The 21,925-nt window shown below is 44.2% G+C and overlaps 1 protein-coding gene across 1 annotated transcript in view; it reads left to right on the forward strand.

Annotated features, from left to right (window-relative positions):
* Positions 1–21,404, forward strand: part of LOC308150186 (matrix metalloproteinase-25-like) — a gene marked incomplete at its 3' end in the record, with an annotated part of 24,661 nt that extends 3,257 nt beyond the window's left edge. The window contains exons 3-11 of the mRNA XM_080523045.1: positions 1–61; positions 482–792; positions 1,758–1,937; positions 2,531–2,627; positions 4,824–4,906; positions 5,468–5,617; positions 6,146–6,427; positions 7,699–7,939; positions 21,365–21,404. The exon at positions 1–61 is cut by the window's left edge and continues 72 nt beyond it. Coding sequence (XP_080379171.1) covers positions 1–61; positions 482–792; positions 1,758–1,937; positions 2,531–2,627; positions 4,824–4,906; positions 5,468–5,617; positions 6,146–6,427; positions 7,699–7,939; positions 21,365–21,404 — 1,445 coding nt within the window. The remainder of the gene's footprint in view (positions 62–481; positions 793–1,757; positions 1,938–2,530; positions 2,628–4,823; positions 4,907–5,467; positions 5,618–6,145; positions 6,428–7,698; positions 7,940–21,364) is intronic.
* Positions 21,405–21,925: the final 521 nt, after the last annotated feature.

Raw genomic sequence — 21,925 nt, forward strand, 5'->3', positions numbered from 1 at the left:
TGAGGAGGAAGAGATATGCTCTGACCGGCCTGAGATGGCAAAAGAATGACCTCACCTGGAGGTTGGTCGGTGCTTAAGTTGTCCTATATTCTCTGCTAAGGAATGTAACGTATGACTGCCAGTGTCATGACTTAGCGGTAAAGCACATTACTCTACCCAGTCCCTGGTCTGGCAGTCTGCCCTGTCTGCCCCTCCCCTCTGTTTCCTTCCCAACTTTCCCACCATCTCAATAAATGTCCCATAGTACAAAAGTGAAAATGGAAATGTGTGATTGGATTTGAGTTCTAAAGTTGAAAACAGGGATATCAAGAGGTTGTCTTGATGTCATCGACCTTTTCTATCTTATCCTTTATCTTATCATCAGTTGACGTACTGTTTCCGTGATAATCTCATTTGAATTGATAAACTCGACTCATGGTCCTAATTCATGGAGGTCGTATTTTGCCCTTCTGTATCACCCCTCCCCCCCACCCCCTCCCAGTGTGCACAGCTACCCCTCTCCCGCCCGGTCCCCCTCCCTCCGGCCGGACCTGGTGGACCTGATCTTGACCTACGCCCTCCAGGTGTGGGGGGATCTGGTCCCCCTTCACTTCCGCCATCTCCAGCCCAGTCGGAGCGTCCCTGACAGGGAGGGGGACATCAGAGTGTTGTTCACCAGCTCGTACCACGAGGACGGGTACCCCTTCGACGGCAAAGGCGGCACCCTGGCCCACGCCTTCTTCCCCGGCACAGCTGACATGGCGGGCGACGCCCACTTCGACAACGATGAGAACTGGAGTTACGGCTACAGAGGTGAGGCCCGAACGGGCGGCGCTTGATTTGACACGCTGGTGTCCATGTTATTTACATGGATGTAAGTGTTTACATGTTACGTATTTACGTATTACGTGAGGTTACATGTTTATGCTGTACGTGCAGAGATTTTTATAGTCTCACTGTCCACACTCTACCGTACGTCAAACATACTGTAGCTTGTTCTAAGACATCTACTACCCCCCTGCGCTGTGTCTCCATAGACACCTGCTTCCCCCCCGTCCCGACTGTTTCTCCTGAGATTTCTACTACCCCCTTGCACTTGTAATGTCTATCCAGTGTCTACTATAAAAAATACAATAAAAACTTTCTTCTCCTAGCACGACGACAGCCAATGGCCGCTGGCCTGAGCTAGATTACTTTTCCTGCTATGACTGGTGGATTGAGGATTCACTTATTTAGTCAAATTTAGTATTGATTGTAAAGGCCAATGCACATGGCGTGCGATTTTGTCGCACCGCCGAATTCGATTCCATTGTTTTGAATGAGACAATGCACACGGCGTGCGATGCGATATTGTCGCACGACAACATTCGATTCTCAATTCACACCAATTGAAAGAATTCAAGGAATTGAGAATCGAATGTTGACGTGCGACAAAATCGCACGCCGTGTGCATTGGCCTTAAGTCGCTTTGGAATAAGGCATCTGCTAAATGGACAAAAATTTAATGTTTTTTTTATTTTTTATGTTCAATCGGAACGGAGCAGTCAGACGTGAGCAGGCTCGTATCGCATTGCGAGCACATCTCGTTTTGAAATGAAAACACTTCATTAAGAAGAAGCTACTTATTTTCACTAAGTCTGTCCTTAGTCAGTCGGCCTAGAAATGCCATATCACTTGCAACAGGTGGGTGATAGTGAATAATGCATGAACACGCAATGAATGATTGCCCCCTCTTGTCTTTCTCTCTCCCTTCATCTCTGTCTCTCTTCTTCTCTCAGATGACAGTGGCACCACTGACTTCTTCACAGTGGCAGTGCATGAGTTTGGCCACGCCCTGGGTCTCTCTCACTCCTCCTCTGATCTGTCCATCATGAGGCCCTACTACCAGGGGACGGTGGGAGACATTCAGAGCTACACGCTGCCCACGGATGACAGGCTGGGGATACAGGCGCTATATGGTATACCCCCCCCCCCCCCCCCCCCCCACACACACACACACACACACACACACACACACATACACACACACAACCACCTACATACCTACCACCACACACACACCCTCACCCACAACCACACCCACCTACACACACACACACACCTCCACTCCCACACTCACACACACACACCCACCCCCACACACCACACCCCCACACACACCCCCACCCCCACATACACACACACACCTCCACCTACACACACCGTCCCCCCACACACACACACACCCCAACCCCCACACACCCCCACCCCCACACACACACCCCCACACACACCCACACCCCTACCCCCATCTACACATCCACCCCCACACACTCCCACCCCCCACACAAGTGTGTCCAAACGTTTGACTGTTACTGTACGTGTGGTCTTTGCAAATATCTCTGAGAGCTCTTTGTTGTCCCCCACTACTTTCCTACTGACGTGTTTAACTATCTAGACTAGAGTGTTCTGATTCTGATTCACTGAGTGAGCCATACCAAGCAACTAGACCGAAGGTGAGTAGCAGTTGAATACATCTTCTGTAGAATGAAGTGTGACATTTCTATCATAGGGAAAAGAAAAAAGTCAACCACCCATCCCACTCTGACCCCCACCACCTCCAGACTTCCCCGCCTTCCCAGTCCTACTCCTCCCAGAGGGACACAAAAGTGAGAACTATTTTGTAAATAGTGCTACTGCTGCCCTGTTCTATAGACATAGCCACCATGTACATCTATTAAACACTACTACTACCATGTTCTATAGACATAGCCACCATGTACATCTATTAAACACTACTACTACCATGTTATATAGACATAGCCACCATGTACGTCTATTAAACACTACTACTGACATGTTCTATAGACATAGCCACCATGTACGTCTATTAAACACTACTACTGACATGTTCTATAGACATAGCCACCATGTACGTCTATTAAACACTACTACTACCATGTTCTATAGACATAGCCACCATGTACGTCTATTAAACACTACTACTGACATGTTCTATAGACATAGCCACCATGTACATATATTAAACACTACTACTACCATGTTCTATAGACATAGCCACCATGTACATATATTAAACACTACTACTACCATGTTCTATAGACATAGCCACCATGTACGTCTATTAAACACTACTACTACCATGTTCTATAGACATAGCCACCATGTACATCTATTAAACACTACTACTGACATGTTCTATAGACATAGCCACCATGTACGTCTATTAAACACTACTACTAACATGTTCTATAGACATAGCCACCATGAACATCTATTAAACACTACTACTGACATGTGGCAGCCCTCTCACTCATAACCATATATGGAGGGGTTGATTAGGTGATCTGAGGCACCTGGGGAGTGGCTTACTTAAGCTGGCTGCTCCCTTGATTCTCCCTCTTCTCCTCCTTCCACCAGGTTTGGTTGTTTTGAGCTTAGGCTCTCTTTAGCTTTACTTTTACTTTAACACACCTTACAACATCTACACTACACCTTCCACTCATCCATACACTGCATTCACTACTGATGATACTGACTAACATATCTATTGTTACGTTAAGTACTTTAAGTTAGTTAATTAAATAAATACTTTTGTTCTGATTTAAAGCTGTGTGGTCTCCCCTTATTTTGTGTACAGTGCCTTGAGCCTGGGCTGTTACAATAGCCACCATGAACATCTATTAAACACTACTACTGAGTTCTATACGCACCACTACTACTATGTTCTATACGCAGCGGTTCCCAACCTATGGGCCGCGGCCCTCTGGTGGTCCGCGAGAGTACTGCAAGTGGGCCGCCAAATCATGGGCAAAAAAATTGTTTTATTGACTTTTTTTGTTACAAAAACGTTTTAATTTTAAAAAGATAAAAAATCTTGGATTGAACAGCCTTGTGTGTGGTGTGTGTGGTGTGCGCCGATATTTCCAACCGAAAAGAAGTCAGCTCGCTTCTTGATTGGCTACATTCCATCCCTGTCACAATCGGACTCGTGAACAGGGTTGCCAGATGGGATAGACATTTTCCACCCTAACCACAGTCTAAAACCGCTAATTCCACAAAAAAAAAACTGAGCCCATCTGGCAACCCTAGTCGGGAGTCGGGAGTTGCCCACACACAAGGATGTTTGGTCGTAAATATTGAACACATACAACATTTACGATCTTGGTATTTGATCACCTGCTATATAAAACATCGCCGCTCGGCTTTAATGGTTTAACCGCTATTTATTTTTTTGCCACGCTCCCTCTAGTTTTTGGTGAAATTACGTCGTTGTTTTGAGCACTCGTGCGCGTTTCATGCGCGTGCACGCGCAAAAAAACTAGGCCTGAGTGGGCCGCGAATACTGTACAGATTTGTGAAGTGGGCCGTGAGTCCAAAAAGGTTGGGAACCATAGCCAACATGTATGTCTATTAAACACTACTACTGACATGTTCTATAGACAGCCACCATGTACATCTATTAAATAGCTGAAGATCACGCTAATCATGATCTTCATTAGCATAATGACGTGTGTTAGTTCTGGGCTTGGACAGGGCTGCCCAGGCTCTATGGGACCCTTTTGAAGTTGGAGAGTTGATTGTTTGCCCATGTGCATGTCAGTGTGCTTCTTCATATGCTCTCAATACAGTGTCACAATATCATGTAAATGTATGTGATGAAATATGCACACGTAACCACTCTCTCCCTCCTCTTTCACACACACACACACACACACCACACCTACACACACACACACACACACACGCACACACGCACACCCACACACCACAACTACACACCACACACACGCACATACACACGCACACGCACATACACCACACACACACACACACACACACAGCCCAGATCCTGCTTTGCCAGACCGCTGTGTTGGGAGATATGACGCCGTTGCTAACATCCGAGGACAGGTCTTCTTCTTTAGGGGTAAGGATGGTCTTGTTTCCACTTGGCCAAGTGGTGTGTGTGTGTGTGAAGTCAGGTGGAAATAGATTTTGTCCATTTGAATCGAAGCAGCTGCAACTGGCATAAATTGCACATTTGCACAATTTACACCCCAAAAATGTATTTTAAATTAAACACTACTTTAAACTAATTACTATTTGGTCCAAGCAGTGATTCTCAGCTTTTATTTGATGGTATTTGTTTACATATAGAAATGACACTTTTATGCATTATGTTTTGCTGAAATAATATATTATCATAACATATATGTTATATATAGAGAGAAAAAAATCTAAATTCAACAGTTTGGAACATCATTCAAAACGGAAGAAAGCACCAGTGAGCTCAGAAATTGCAATTGAAATTGATCAGCTGTTCTCACTTTTGCTGATCATGTTCCATGCTCATGGGACAGGCCATAAGAGCCGGCTCAGTTCATAGGCCACCAAAAGCTTGCTGACTGGGTAAGCTTCTCTATTTCTTTCCCTCTCTTTTATTGTCTGTCTTTAGGTTTCCTTATCTCTCTCTCTCTCTTCCTCTTAGGGGCTTTCTTCTGGAGGATCCAGCAGTGGGGTTCTCTGGTGTCCTTCACCCCAGCACTTATCCACAATTTCTGGATTGGACTCCCTCCTGGGATGGACAGGGTTGATGCAGTCTACGAGAGGAGCGATGGACACATCATCTTCTTCATTGGTGAGAGAAAAAAATGGCTACGTAGCTGGGGACATACTTAGATAGTGTCACAAGGCTTGTTACCCTCAGCAGATCTGTAAAGAGTGGTGTGGAAGCAGAAAGCATGGATTACACAGCTTAATGTGGAGGAAAGATGATTACGTTGTTTAGACTAGAGATGACATTTTTTTAATACTGTCTCTTTAAGATCTTAGATCAGCGGTCTCTGTCGAGGCTTTAAAAAAAACCAGCTAAAGACTGTCCTGTATAGACAGGCTTTTGGCTAACCCCAAAAACCTGTCTTTCTGTGTGTTGATATTGTTGTACACTTGTTGTTTGTTACTTGCTCTTATTTTCACTTGTTTGCCTATTTTAACCTGCTATAACTTTTGCTCTTTTATTATGTTCTTATATATGTAAAGCACTTTGTGACCCCTGGTCTGGGATAGGTGCTATAGAAATACATTTGACTTACTTACTTAAACCCTGTTCATGGCACGCCCATGTCTTACTTACTGTTGCCCTGAGACCTCCCTTCCCTCTGTGCAGGTGCCCAATACTGGCTGTTCAAGGACAGGGCCTCCCTTCCAGGGTACCCGCGCCCCCTGGCAGACTGGGGCATGCTGACCACGGAGGGGCGGGCCCCGGAGAAGGTGGACGCAGTGTTCGTGTGGGCTCACAACGGGAAGACCTATCTGTTCAGCGGGGGGGAGTTCTGGAGGTTCGACGAAGGCGGGCGGGACAGAAAACCGGAGGCGGGGTACCCCAAAATGGCCTCGCTCTGGGTGGGGGTGCCCTCTGACCCCGACGACATCATCAGCTGGGAAGCCGGTAAGAGAGGGTCCTCGAGGGTTGAATTCCAAATCAACACCTAGCCCCCCGAACCCCCTTGGCTCTCCCGGGCCCAGTCGTTCCAATGTTAATCCGGATCAGAATGATCCCGATTCTTTCTCTTATCCAGGATCATATCGAGCTGGCTGATTTCCCCCCTTATACGACTCAAAATCAGCCAGATAGATCTGATCCTGGATAGCAAAAAAAGAATCATGATCGTTCTGATTCACAACAACTGGGCCCTGTAGATCTGAGAAGACTAGACAGGAGTCGTGTCTTTGTGTTGCCTTCCGTTTTGCTGGGTTGTTTTCACTCACTCGTTCATTCAGGTCTCAAGATGTGGCTAGGTAGAAGGGGTCCATTTAGAATTCAACAGAGGTAGAGGTGGACCTAGCCCCATTTGTGACTAGACATACTCCTTTTTATATTTGGGTGTTGTAGAAGTTAAGTCATAGACTGGTAGGGACAGGGGATGCGGTGACATAGCTTCAGACGTAGCAGACGGCTAAACGACGACTCACACCAAGGATTTCTCTGAGTAAAATCGCATTAAGATCTGCTCATTTAGGGGTACAATAAGCTAGAAAGAATGATCTTGTGTCAATCATTTCCCGATTTCAATGAAAAAACACGTATACATGTGTATACATTCATATTTTATATGACGCACGGGTCATGTGAATGCAAGTGTTTTTCCATTGAAAATCGGGAAATGCTTGAGACAAGGTCGTTCTTTCTAGCTTATTATACATACCTGCTGAGCTGTGGTTGAGACATTTCTGACCTTTATGTGTGTTTTTGAAAGGACACAAATAAGATGAGTTTGAGAAAATAATGTTAATGATAGCAGAGCTGGTGTGAAAGGGTGTGAATAAAAAGTGTTTTTTCTGTCGGGCATCTTTCGGAATGCTTACTTAATTAAGTAATTCGAAAATCTAAAAAGTTGAATACTCAAACTGTCGCAAATTTGTGAAATATAGCAAGCGTGTTGACAGATCACACTCAGACAAAGGTGAAAGATGGCAATCATATGACCCCCCCCCCCCCCCACAGACACACCCTACCCTCCAAATTCAAATTGTTCAAAGATAGTCTGGGGTTGAGTTCAATGTATAGTCTGCACTGCCTGTTTTGTACTAGGTTCAATTCCAATTAAATGGAACTAGCGCAGTGTTTCCATTTTCCATTTTGCTGCAGCCCTCAAGCACACCACAACTACCGTTAAACCACAAACAACAGAGCACCATCCCTCTCCCTCCTCTCCTCAGGGGATGCCTATTTCTTCAAGGACACCTCCTACTGGGTGCTTAAGAGAGGAGGATTAGACGAAGGGAACGTCACTCCAAAATCCGTAGCGGTGGATTGGATGAGATGTGAAGCTCCTGGACCAATCCCTACCCACTTACCAAAGATGCCTCCTCCTCCCAGGGGCGGAGACTGTTGTTGCGACCGTAGTAATACTTTAACACAGGGATATGATTGGCTGATCATACTGTCACTTTCGGTTTTGTTAGTACATTTTTCTGTTTGCCTGTTGTAAAATACGCTCGAGAGGTTCAGCATATCGGCTTTATATTCAGAGCCCACTTGTACTTCTTATTTATTTTTTATTATTTTTATTTGTACTCTGTACTTCTTCTTCTTCTCACGAATGGAAAAGCCAATTGCTTTTGTTACGCTTGCCTGGCTCTTGACAAGGTGACAAAAAGGGAGACGACACATGGATAACAATAATAGGAGATTTATTAACGTAAATAATGTAGAATTGAAATAATGATAAAGAAAATAGTAACTACAACCAAAACCGTCTGCTGGTCGACAAGGAAGAGAGCGAGTCCAACAATTTGACCCCCTCTTAAAGTTCCTGGGACAATTAGGATGATCACCCCCACCTGTACCCATCTGGAACAAAGAGAGAAGGTCAAACAGGACAACAGATGTATAGCGCCCACTATTGGTTCAAGTGTGGATCGTCACACCCCCCCCCTTAAAACAGAGGCCTACTAAAAAGGTCTCTGCAAATTCTGTTTCGCAGATTACAACCTAACTTAAAAACTAGATTAATCAAAAATACTAATTATAACAATTTATGCCAATCTGACCAACCGGCACAAAGAAAACGGTGATCTCCGCCACACAGCCTAATCGTCAAATCCCAACCTCCCCTACAACCTGCCCACCCTCCAGCAATTCCTGGTACCTGGGGAAAAGCTCTATTTAAGGAGGGAGGAGCAAGAGAAAGAGAGATTTAGGACAAGAGTTTTAGACCTGCAGCAAGGATTCACCTGGTAAGGCGCTGGCTCGAATCTGCAAAGAATGCAAAAAGGTCAGGGGGTTATGATCTGAACAAACGACCACTGGATGGGACCCCACCCCCTTCCCACCTACATATCAAAGTGCTGCAGAGCCCAAACCAGTGCCAAACAGAAACCAAACAGTACTCATGGTACCCAAACAGTAACCAAACCGTACCGATAACTCATCCAACGTCACAACCGGCTTCACCTCCAAGACCGTATCTACTCCGGACCTAGGTGAACGAGAATAATAACATTTTGATAAGTTCAGGTGACAAAGTTGTGTAGACTTTCTACGGTTAGGAGTATCGATCAAATAATTCTGTTCGGACACCTGTCGTACAACAGTGTAGGGACCAGTACATTTTTCCTGGAAAACTGGGTCACTCACAGAACAATCATTATGAGGAAGCCATTGACGAACCAACACATCCTCCAAGAGAAAACAACCACTTTCAGAGCTCTCCAGCTCATCCTTAGGCTGAATCCCACTGAGCAGCAGCTTCAGCTCAGGATCCTCCTGTTGGGCTAAAATCAACTCACTCCGAGACAAAGACGGAGGCAGATCAGGAAACTGAAAAACAGAATTGTCAGGAGTGAACTTATCAGACTCTTTACCATCATCAATTTTAGGGTCCATGCAACTCATAGCACGAGTCATGGCGCAGGCAGTAAAAACCTCAGGAAACTCCTTCACACTAAGGTCAGGTCCTGTTGGCCGTGTAAACCCAGAACTAACTACCAGAGGTGGGGGCACATCACTCCACACTCTTCCTCCAGCCAGGTTATTTCCTAAGATGACTGCCACACCCACCACAGGCAGAGAGGGTCGAACACCAATGGTTACTACCCCCTGGACCAGATCAGAGTAAAGCTCAATTTCATGCAAGGGGACAGACAAAGTCTGCATCCCCATCCCTCTAATCAAAACGCTGGTCCCCACACTTGACTCCTGAGAGAAGGTTAATACCGATTCCAATATAAAATATTCTGAAGCCCCCGTATCACGAAGTATCTGGACAGGCACTTTCTGTTGGCTACCCACCAGAGAAACGAAACCTGTAGTAATAAACGGGCCAAAATCAGGATCCTCCTCGCTAATCTGTATGGAGACAGAGCCCTTTAGTGCCACCGCCAACTCAGTAGCCGCAGGTGGGCTGGATACTGAGGATGCCATCACCCCTGGTTTAAAGGGAGACCCCTCGGCAACCCCAGACATTCTTGCTGCTGCCCCACAAGCATGCACTGCAAGAGCCAACGGTCTAACAGAGCCCCCCTTCCCACTGTAGGTTTTCTTTCCTTTTAGGACAGGACACTCCTGTTTCCAGTGACCCTTCTCAAGGCAATAATTGCATGTCGAGTTAGGATCTACTCTACTCTGACTGCCATGCTCCGACTTTAAAAAGGGGACAGAATAACCAGGACCTTCGTTAGGGAATTGTGTACGATTTACCAATAGGTCAGTCACGTTCGGATTATTTCTACGGCTCCCCTCGCTACGAAAAACGATGGTCACCAAACTGACTCTTATGAGTCAGTACAAATTCATCTGCCAACACCGCGGCTTGACCTGCTGTTTTCACCTTGTGTTCATTAACGTAAGTGGCAATGCGATCAGGGACAATGGTTTTAAACTGTTCAAAAATAATCAAATTTGACAGATCCTCCAGAGTATTCACCTCTACTGCCACGCACCAACGATTGAAATGGCTGGTTAGTTCTCTTACAACCTCAACATGAGTTTGTTTGTCATGTTTCTTCCATTGTCTAAACCGTTGTCTGTAAGCTTCAGGAACAAGTTCATATGCCCTAAGGATAGCGGCCTTAACTGTATCATAATCTTTCCTCTCTCCACCATTAAGAGCAATATAAGCTTCCTGAGCTCGGCCAATAAGCACCCTCTGTAGTAATGCGGTGCGGTCTGAAGTAGACCAGTCCCTATCATCGGCAACACTCTCAAACAGTGAAAATAATATATCAGGATCTTTTTCATTAAACTTTGGCAACAGTCTAACCATGGCAGACAAATTATCCCTCTTAGAATCGCCACCTCCACCGTCAGATAACTTTCCCTCAGCAATCAACTTAAGGCGCTCCCGTTCAAGAGCCAATTTATCCAACTCCAATTCCCTGTCCCTCACACGCTCTCGCATCTGAAATTCACGCTCTCGCGTCTGAAATTCACGCTCTCGCGTCTGCTCTTGCATCTGAAATTCACGCTCTTGCATCTGAGATTCACGCTCTTGCCTCTGAGATTCCATATGTAATGCTAACAATTCTTTCTGTTGATCAAATGTTAACTCAGTGGACCCAGATGCAACCCCAACGGGTATTTTAGGGACAGACAATTTACCCTTTAGTATGCCCCTATTAATTAACGTAGTCTGTAAAGCCTCCACTACGTCCTGTTTCTTTGCTCGGCCTTTCACCACCTCAAGCTTAACCTCATAATGTTCAACAACCTTCCACAGTTGTTCCTTCTTTAACTGTAACAATCCATCGACCGACGGAGCTTCCACAAACTCCTCAAAAACATCCATAACTCCAGATATGGCCGAGGCACACGGGAAGCGGCATATTGGCCAGCCGCTTCCGAGGGCGGTATAGGAGTATTTCTGGACTAGGATCCGTCGCGCAACACCGCCCCCTGGGCGCCGGAATAACGGTACTGGGCTCGAGGAGCCAGTCAGCCTAGTCTGCCTGGCGGCCTCCTCTGGGACTGCCGGCCACGGGGTCGTGCGGCGGATCCTACGCAATAGGCAGGGGATAATTGGATGCTACGTTGGGTTAAATTGGCTACCAAATTGGGTGAAAAAAAGGGATAACATCTGAAAAACAAATTAAAAAAAACAAAAAAAAAACATCCATAACTCAATATAATCAAATAACCAATATTAACCAACCCTAACAAACGGGAATCTCCCCTCCTATTACAAACTCCTCCTATAAACTACTCCCATTTCAGCCATAATCTTCAGCCCATTTAAAGCGAGTAACTGTGCACACATACAAAACAGATAAGTAACTAACATACTTCGTAAGAGCTGCCCCGCATCTAACTCAGCAATGACTGACTAACCACTCAGCTAGTCTTCAGTGCGTTCACATGCAACTCTTCCACCGGCAAATGCCTGGTGGCGCCCCTGCGTTCAACACACCAAAAATAACAAACGAAAACAATAAACAAGCGTTAAGCGCTTCTACTCCTAGCACGGGGGTTCACGTATAGCTCTGATGGTATCTAAACCACCCGCCCTACCTATCCTTCTCTGCTTTGCATAGAACACAGCACTCACCAAACTCCAGCCGAAGATCACAGCCAATACCAAGAATTACGTCCTTGTCAGCACAGTCGGACGGCCAGCTCCCCCTCGTCACCAGCACCCAAACCAACATACCAAATATACTAAACAATACATTAAATCCAATCCAACCAAAACCCAATAACTATAAACAATAACCATGCGAGTCTCCCAATATAGAGTTGGACACATCCAACAATCCAATCCCGAATATCAACTATGAAAAGGGAGAGAACATTGCTCTCACCAAATTCACTTCCGGACGAGCACCCAATGTGTTACGCTTGCCTGGCTCTTGACAAGGTGACAAAAAGGGAGACAACACATGGATAACAATAATAGGATATTTATTAAAGAATATAAATTGTTGAATGAAAATAATGATAAAGAAAATAGTAACGACAACCAAAAACGGCTGCTGGTCGACAAAGGAAGAGAGCGAGTCCAACAATTTGACCCCCTCTTAAAGTTCCTGGGACAATTAGGATGATCACCCCCACCTGTACCCATCTGGAACAAAGAGAGAAGGTCAAACAGGACAACAGATGTATATCGCCCACTATTGGTTCAAGTGTGGATCGTCACACTTTGGTTGTAGTCCATTGTTGTTCTTCCCACTTTTTTACGCTTAGATATAAATGACATATTCAATGCAGAAACAAGAGACTCTCACAGAATCTCATAGGGTGGAATTTCTTGTCGAGACCACTAGCATCTCGATTAACAGGCTGGCCTCCTTCTGACAGAATGGAGGGCGTGAAAAGGGTTTTGGAGAGGAAGTGATGGATTAGTGTATTGGCGTTTTCTTTTTAGCGATAGTTATTTATTTCACTGTCAAAATAATCATTACTTGAGACCAGTCTAATAAAATGGCAGTCAGAACAGATGGATGCCATTTAGCTGACGCTTTTATCCAAAGCAACTTACATTGCAGTGAGTGCATACATTTCAGTATATATGGTCCCAGCGGGAATCAAACCCAAAACCTTAGTGTTGTTAGCGCCATGCTCTACTAACTGAGTCACAGAGAAACACATTGAGTCACAGAGGCCCACATTGAGTCACAGAGGAACACATTATTACGGCAGAAACACACATCCTGTGCAGGGGCGGATTTAGGATCGTAGGAGATCCGGGGCTTAGCCCAGAGGGAGAATATAATGTGCGCGCGGAGCGCGCCGATTTTTTTTGCCTTCAACCTTCAACTTACCACCACCTTAAAGCGGACAAAAGGCACTGGAGAACACATATACATTCACACCCTTTAATGAAGCAAACTAATTGTGGTGGTTCTGGGCACAGAGGGAGGTCAGCACACGTAGCTCCCCCTGTCAGTCACCATCATTTATATTTGTATAGAATTACATAATTGATGGGCTGAGGCTAGTTATGTTACAGTATGTATATCAGGGCAGACTCTGTGCTCACCACTTATATTGTATTTAGAGTCTTGTCCTGTGTTATATGACGATATATTACATGTATTGTTGGCCTGTGTATAGTACTGTGAAATCAAATCCCCCCTGGGACATTAAACAAACTTAGTTAGTTAGAGTTACATCTTAGGATAGATTTGAGTCATGTTCTGTATACATACATACTACCATAAGGGCATACTTAATGTGGTTACTCCATGTTTACTAGCTGTAACATTAACGTTACATCATTCTTTTTCACTTGTTACTCAGTCAACCAGAGTGCAGATATCAAAGACTATCAGCCTGTTATTCACTTTATTTGAATAAGTATTATAAGTATAATATTACTTTATTTGAATAAGTATTATCCTTTGTTTGATTTCTTACCATGTACCGTAACAGTACCTTGCTATGTTTCATTTTCATTATAACATAACGTTATGTTATGATAGCCAGCTAGCATTAGCAAACCGGAAAAGTAGTGTCAGTGAGTCAGTCACCTTTCTAATAAGATTCACAAACCTGAAACATCATCTATGTCATCACTGCTGGTGAAGTCATTGTTGTCAGCTGCTGATACGGCTGCTGCAACAGTTCTTGGCGCTTGTTTTGTTGAAAACAACTTTGGGATATCCATCCTTACAATTGTGCAAGTCAGGCACTGATTGAGATCACTTCTTCTTCAGGGCAGGGCAGGCTACGCAGTATGCAGGCTAATGTCGCGCAGCTGCTGCCTCTCTGTTGGACTCCGGTACTGCACGTTACTCACGAGAGTTTTTTGTAATTTTTTTAAAAAAAATTTTTAAGTAAAACATTCGGGGCTTTTCAGAAAACATCCGGGGCTTGAGCCCCAGTAGCCACCCCCTAGCGCCGCCCCTGATCCTGTGTGACCGTCGTGTGTGCATTGCGGAACCTCTTGCCTTTCATTTCGGCCTTTTCATTAGAGCAGCCATACAGCCCATGTTAACAGGTTAGAGCAGCCATACAGCCCATGTTAACAGGTTAGAGCAGCCATACAGCCCATGTTAACAGGTTAGAGCAGCCATACAGCCCATGTTAACAGGTTAGAGCAGCCATACAGCCCATGTTAACAGGTCAGAGCAGCCATACAGCCCATGTTAACAGGTTAGAGCAGCCATACAGTCCATGTTAACAGGTTAGAGCAGCCATACAGCCCATGTTAACAGGTTAGAGCAGCCACACAGCCCATGTTAACAGGTTAGAGCAGCCATACAGCCCCTGTTAACAGGTTAGAGCAGCCATACAGTCCATGTTAACAGGTTAGAGCAGCCATACAGTCCATGTTAACAGGTTAGAGCAGCCATACAGTCCATGTTAACAGGTTAGAGCAGCCATACAGCCCCTGTTAACAGGTTAGAGCAGCCAAACAGCCCATGTTAACAGGTTAGAGCAGCCATACAGCCCCTGTTAACAGGTTAGAGCAGCCAAACAGCCCATGTTAAAAGATTAGAGCAGCCATACAGCCCCTGTTAACAGGTTAGAGCAGCCACACAGCCATGTTAACAGGTTAGAGCAGCCATGCAGCCCATGTTAACAGGTTAGAGCAGCCATACAGCCATGTTAACAGGTTAGAGCAGCCATACAGCCCATGTTAACAGGTTAGAGCAGCCATACAGCCCATGTTAACAGGTTAGAGCAGCCATACAGCCCATGTTAACAGGTTAGAGCAGCCATACAGCCCATGTTAACAGGTTAGAGCAGCCATACAGCCCATGTTAACAGTGGCAAAAAGTGATCAATGCAATTGTTTAAGTAACTTACAGTATACACAATGTAGACGTTGACTAAAGGGCTCTGCACACAGCGTGCGATTTCTGTTGCGCGTCAACATTCCATTTTGAAGTTTGAATGGAAGTCTATGAGAACATCGCATTTCAACACACACGGCCCCGATTTTAATCGCACGGCGAAAATTCGATTCCATTCATTTTGAATGGGAAAAAGCACAAATTTGACAGTGCGACAAAACTCGCACGCCGTGTGCTTTGTCCCATTCAAAATGAATGGAATCGAATTTTCGCCGTGCGATTAAAATCGGGGCCGTGTGTGTTGAAATGCGATGTTCTCATAGACTTCCATTCAAACTTCAAAATGGAATGTTGACGCGCAACAGAAATCGCACGCTGTGTGCAGAGCCCTTTACAGTACCCTACTGTATAGTATATGTACTTCACATGTGTTGTGCCGTTAAAGGCCAATGCACACGGCGTGCGATTTTGTCACACGACAACATTCGAATCTCAATTGAATGGAGAATCAAATGTTGTCGTGCAATAAAATCGCATCGCACGCCGTGTGCATTGGCTCATTGAAAACAATGGAATCGAATTCGGCGGTGCGACAAAATCGGGTCCGTGTGCATTGGACTTAAGTTGCGGTAACATGTATCATGTATTGTGCATTATTGCATATGTATTTCACACTTATCAAACTGGAATGTTTTATTACTGTTTAAAGTGCTGTGTCACTCAGTTGTTGAAAAATACAAACCAAATGAACAAATGGGCCTCTTACAATGTACAAGCATTAGGGGAAACCTTTTTTTTTTACGAGCATGGTCTTATTTCTATTCCAGCCTATTGAATGACTGTCATTCATTATTCCATTCAGCCACTCAATGTAACATCTATAGGTTTAGGCTATTTACATACCTACCCCGGGCATAATATTCAAATTTGCCCACCCTATATACCCATTATGAGGTTGCTACAACCTAGCCTACAAATGAAAGTTTACACAGGTGCAAACGAGGAGAGTTACATTAGAGAAATCAAGGTGACAGTGACACCGCCTTTTACACTCTTGCCTGCATCTAGCTTATCTGATCACCCGCACACAATTAATTGTCATAGCAGCCACATATGAAGTTAATATCTGCGCGTGTGAAACTTATATTCGCACGTGCGACTCTTATTTACGTGAGTGTGAGATATGACACAATCCTGATGCCATACCAATGCGGTTGTTCAGCAGAAATAATAGAACATTTCCCTAAATGTGCCACATGGTGGCGCTGTATGGATACTTTCCTTTGGTCAACCTGTGGTCTAACAGAACGTGGTGTTGTGTTCTCATCATCAGTGTTGCCACAGTTACTTTGAAAAAGTATTCTGATTACTGATTACTGATTACTCCTTTAAAAAGTAATCTAGTTACTTTACTGATTACTTGATTTTAAAAGTAACTAAGTTAGATTACTAGTTACTTTTTTAGTTACTATTGGCAGCTGCCTAGGCACCCGACCCCCCCCCCCCCCCGCAACATAAAAATGAAAACTGGTTTTGCCAAAACTCACTTTATTTTAACAGTAACTTAAATTACATAATTAAACTTTAAACAATAACTTAAAACAACAAAATAAAGAGTCTTTCTTTGCCTCACCCAACATAAATACTTGTTTTTAAACAATAAAATAAATATAATCTTTATTTAACACAGTAACTAGCAAGGAGTGGTTTCATAAAACCTAAAACCTACCCTGACCATTCAGATATGATCCTAATATAATCCTAATCCTAAACTGGGTGAGTCTGAGTTTATCAATGAAGAGTGAACTCAGCTGTCAAGACTGGAAGGAGGCCATGAACACGCTATGGAGGCCATGAACACGCTATGGAGGCCATGAACACGCTATGGAGGCCATGAACACGCTATGGAGGCCATGAACACGCTATGGAGGCCATGAACACACTATGAGTGTATATACCTTTATTTACTAATTATGTATGCAATTAGTTTGTGCAACTGACAACCTACATACTGCAGTATGGTGTGACTCTGCTCCATGTTCATGAATAGTGCAATGAAAATGTATTTATTTATCTTTAAGATGGAACAACATAGCATACCTGCACTATGGCATCTGGAAGGCCTGCAGTCATCTTGGATAGGGTGTCTTTCACAGCAAGGGTCTTCTGCATCAGGACTTCAAGTGTGGGCAGTAAAGTCCCATACGGACAGTCACCTTGTAGGATATCCAGTGCTATAGTTAGAGGCTTCATGACGGTACAGTACTCATGCAGGTACTGGTACTCCTGGTCTTTGAAGCACTTCACTCCCAGCTTGTTGCACAGAGTAGTCAGCTCATTCATGGGGATTTCTGCGATTCTCTTTATGGCTTCGTAAAAGGAATTCCACCTTGTGGATGTCGGTACCAGGAGCTTTCTTTTGTTAACCTCCTCCACCGTTTCTGACGCAACGGGAGATCGGCTTGCTTTCGTCCAGAGAGCTGTGCATTTTGCTGTGCTGCTCCTATACACAGCCTTGCTCTCTGGTTTGGAAGTGATGTACTTCTCCACATCACTTGTAGAAATAAGGTTGAGGGTATGTGAAGCACACCTTTGGTGCGGGGGAAGAATCAGCTGGCCATCACTATCATCCTCAGCTGATAGGATTTCTGACACATCTAAAAAAGTGACATCATCCGTGGCCTCCTCCACCGTCTCATCATCGGACTCTGTGACAGCAGGCTGATAGACTTGAAATGCCTTGACAAAGTTAGATCCATTATCTGTCACTGTTGCTACTACTTTGTTGATTAGTCCATATGAAGAGTGAATGTTTTCGATTTCTGCACCAATAACATCATACGTGTGTCTACCGCGGATTCTCCTACACGCCAATGCAGCCTTGTTGCGGTCTAATGTGGATCTACTAATCCAGTGGAGCGTTACTCCCATATAGCTCCTATTGTTAGCTGTCCAAATGTCCGCTGTAGTTGACACATAGTCGACCTCGTTCAGCGCAGCCTTCAGATGTTTTTCCATCTCTGCATACTCCTTCTCCAAGTACGAAGAAAAAGATGTTCTGTGAGGTAGCTCGGCATTGGTAGTAGTGGGGATCTTGTTAATGATGGCACGGAAAGAGTGCGAGTCAACTGTGTTTATGGGCAGCATTTCCTCTACAACATACCGCCCGACCAATTTATTCAACTCTCCCACACTTACAGGTTGTGATTTTGTAGGCCTACTGAAGTCCAGCTTTTGTTGCTTGAGCGGTGTGGGACCTCCCGCAGAAGTCGAGGCCGCGGTCTCTGGGACTTTCTCCGCGAGCTTGACTGTGCTGTGCTGAGATTCCAAATGTTTCTTTAAATTTGATGTTGTGGTTTTACCACAGGACAATATTTTCTTTCCAGCACAGAGTGTACAACGAACATTTATGTTCTTGTCATCCTTTGCTGACACAAACTCAAAATAATCCCTATATTTCCAGCTATTTAACGCATATCTCTGTTCTCGCTCCATTGTGTAGGGCTATACGCTTCTGTTTACACTGTGCAATCAGCGTGGTGATACACGTGAGCGATTCTGCTGCACCTCGTGTTGAAAACGTGATCACTGACGTCACTCCCCAAGACGCGAGAAAAGCAATAAATGTTTGTTTACTATCGAACATTACAAAGAAATACTGCATTTAGCCTAAGTTATGAGGTAGTAACGCAATAGTAACGCACAGTCACTTGAATAAGTAACTTTAATCCGATTACTGATTTGGAAATAGTATCGCGATAGAATACTCGTTACTGGGAAAAGTAATCAGATTAGAGTAACACGTTACTTAGTATCGCGTTACCGGCATCACTGCTCATCATAGGCTTACAGTATGGTTCTCACCACCTTTGAGTCTAATCATTTGAGCCTTGAACACAGCTCTTTCAAAACAGAAAAGGTTTCTCAGGCAGTGCTGTCGCGACAGTGTTTCTTATGTTTCTTTTGCCAACATGAACATACATTGAGTTTCACAAATGGCAGGGACCTAGAGAGGAATTAAGAGGGCCTAAAGAAATGATGAGCCAAAACATTCTGGCCCACTGTCTAATATGCTAATATCAGTGGTGTGCCGTCAGGGCCAGCAAGGCCTTCTCTGCTGGCCTAAACATCATCAGAATATACATTTTATTTTAATATATTTTTTCCACAAATATGTATTAATGATTCCCCATAGTCTATTCTCTTCATTTCATAGCTTTCCTCTTGGTTGCGCTGCTTCCAGTCTCCGATTGAGATTTGGAGGGCTGGCCTTTATGTTAGAGCTTTTATCCAATCAAAATGTGTTGCTAGGGGGCTCCAAAATCTGCCTGCCTGCACGTTAAGCGGTGCCGCGGATTCGACCTGTAACTTAACGTTGGAACGAGAAAACCTGTGGCGTTCCTAGTAAACCTACGTAGATGCGAGCAAAAGCAACAACGGAGCCTGCTGGAAGGCTCAATGATGTCAGCACCCAGCACGTCTTTTGATTGGATACGCACTATTGATACGCACTATTGATACGCACTATTGATATTCACTATTGAGATGCGTATATGCCGGTAGATGTGAAACTTTCGAAAGTGCGCAGGGAAACGGAGCATCACAACGAACGCTTTCGTTGACTGATCGATAATACTGATCGATTGTGTCCTGTTTTTGGGTAAACAATAACTATCATTTAGGGGACACGATGAAAGCACCGAGTCCACAAACAGAGGAAACTACGTTGAGCTTATTTCTTTTCTGGCTGAAAACAACCCAGATTTACATTACCACCTGTCCACAAACAAAGTGTTTACTGGGACGTCAGGCAAAATACAAAACGACCTGATTTTTGCTATTGCTTAAGTGATGGGAGAAGAGATCAAAATGGAGATTAAAAAGGCACCCTTTGTCGCTATTATGGTGGACGAGACGACAGACGTGGGTAATGTAGCGATCTTAAAGATGTTAGTTTAACACTCTTCATTGTAAATGCGGATTTATTGATTAAAAATGCTTCGGAAATATTAATATAACTCTGTTGTACTTGTCTGACTATGTTAAGGTGATGCAACGCCCGGTTATACTGTGTTTCTGTCTAGTTTCTAGAGCCATGGCGTCATAACGATGGTATTAAGAGGTAGAATAATTCAGGTAGGAATGTGTCGGACATCACTGAAGGCCTAGGTGTGAAATGCACCGCCCGCCACTGGCTAATATGCTGTTGGTCCTCCGTGTGTCGCCGTGTCTGCTACGACTGGTGAATTGATTATTCACTTGCTAACGCTTCATGCACACCAGGGACCGTGACCCACCGTTCTGACGCAACCTGGTGGGATGGGCTTGACGTACGTCAACGTGCGATGCAGACGCAACAACACAGCGGTTATATATGTCCGGAGGAGATAGCAAAGATGGCGCCGTTAGCATCACAAACACTATGCCATACAAGTTAGCATCAGAGGTAGACTAATATCCTCAACTTATGTCCTAATCACACTACTGTCATACAAGTCGTACCTTCTCCTTGACATGGACATAAACACCTGCTACCTTCTTTGAAAGAAATCGCGATTTATTCAGTGAAAACTAGTACACCATTCAGATAGCATAACAATAGCATAGCATTCGCGGACAGTCAGTCAATGCACCTAGCACAACAATAGCATAGCATTCGCGGACACAGTCAGTATGTTAACATCAGATATATAAACGGGTTATTTTGATAAACTGGACACATTTTGTGAATATATATGGTAACTTTCTCGCCTGAAAACATATAAAAACTTCATAAAATGACATATTAACACTTGTAGAGCCAAATTAAAGATTTTCGCCAATGGCGGATTTTACATCTGAGGGAAAGCTCTGGTCAAGAAACTACTTCCGGTTTACTTCCGGTTGTTTTGACGGATCCAACGCAACGCAAAAGCTGAAATATTTTGACTGATTACCGCACCCTGCCGGACAAGAAACGCAATGCAGAGCAACGCAACGGATCAACGCAACTGCCCCATTGAGATGAATGACTTCCGGTGCAACGCAATGACCTGGTGTGCATGCAGCTTAAGTCAAATGTATCGATTGTAAGTCGCTTTGGAATATGGAATCTGCTAAATGGCCAAAAATGTAAATGTAAAAAAAGTTGTGGTTTGTCCCTGTGTAGCGCCTACGTTCAGAACCACGTTGTCAGATATGACGGCTAAAATATCATACAGCTGTACTAACGTTTAGGTCACAGAGTAATCACAGCTGTGAATGAAAGGCGGTAACGTGATTGCATCGTAATCATTACAAGGACAATATCAACAAGCCACCGAGGGAAACGCTAAGAATAGAAGATGATGAAGTGAGGAACAAAATGTATAAAGTTTGAAGATATTTCTGCTTTGCAGAAACAACTATTAGTTGAATTACATTTTGCTGGTAGCGTCACTACAAAAAAAAGAAAAGAAAACTAGGAATATGAACTATTATTCCAGACCTTGAACATCAAATAGCCCTAGCCTTTTTATTCCCTCAATGCTTCCCATCTCCCCACATAACTTTATCTTTCTGTTGCTTCAGCTTCTGTCATACTGACTGTCCTGTGTTGGACAAAGCAGTTGATGTAGTGAGTACTGTACAGTTAGTACTTCTCTTTATATGTTTTAGGGCATTTCTGCTCTAATGGGATAGACAGTAGATTGATAGGAAGGATGGGTGAGAAAGGAGGGATGACATGCAG

The sequence above is a fragment of the Nansenia antarctica genome (assembly GCF_963989245.1).
Source record: "Nansenia antarctica genome assembly, chromosome: 2".
Lineage (NCBI taxonomy): Eukaryota > Metazoa > Chordata > Actinopteri > Argentiniformes > Microstomatidae > Nansenia > Nansenia antarctica.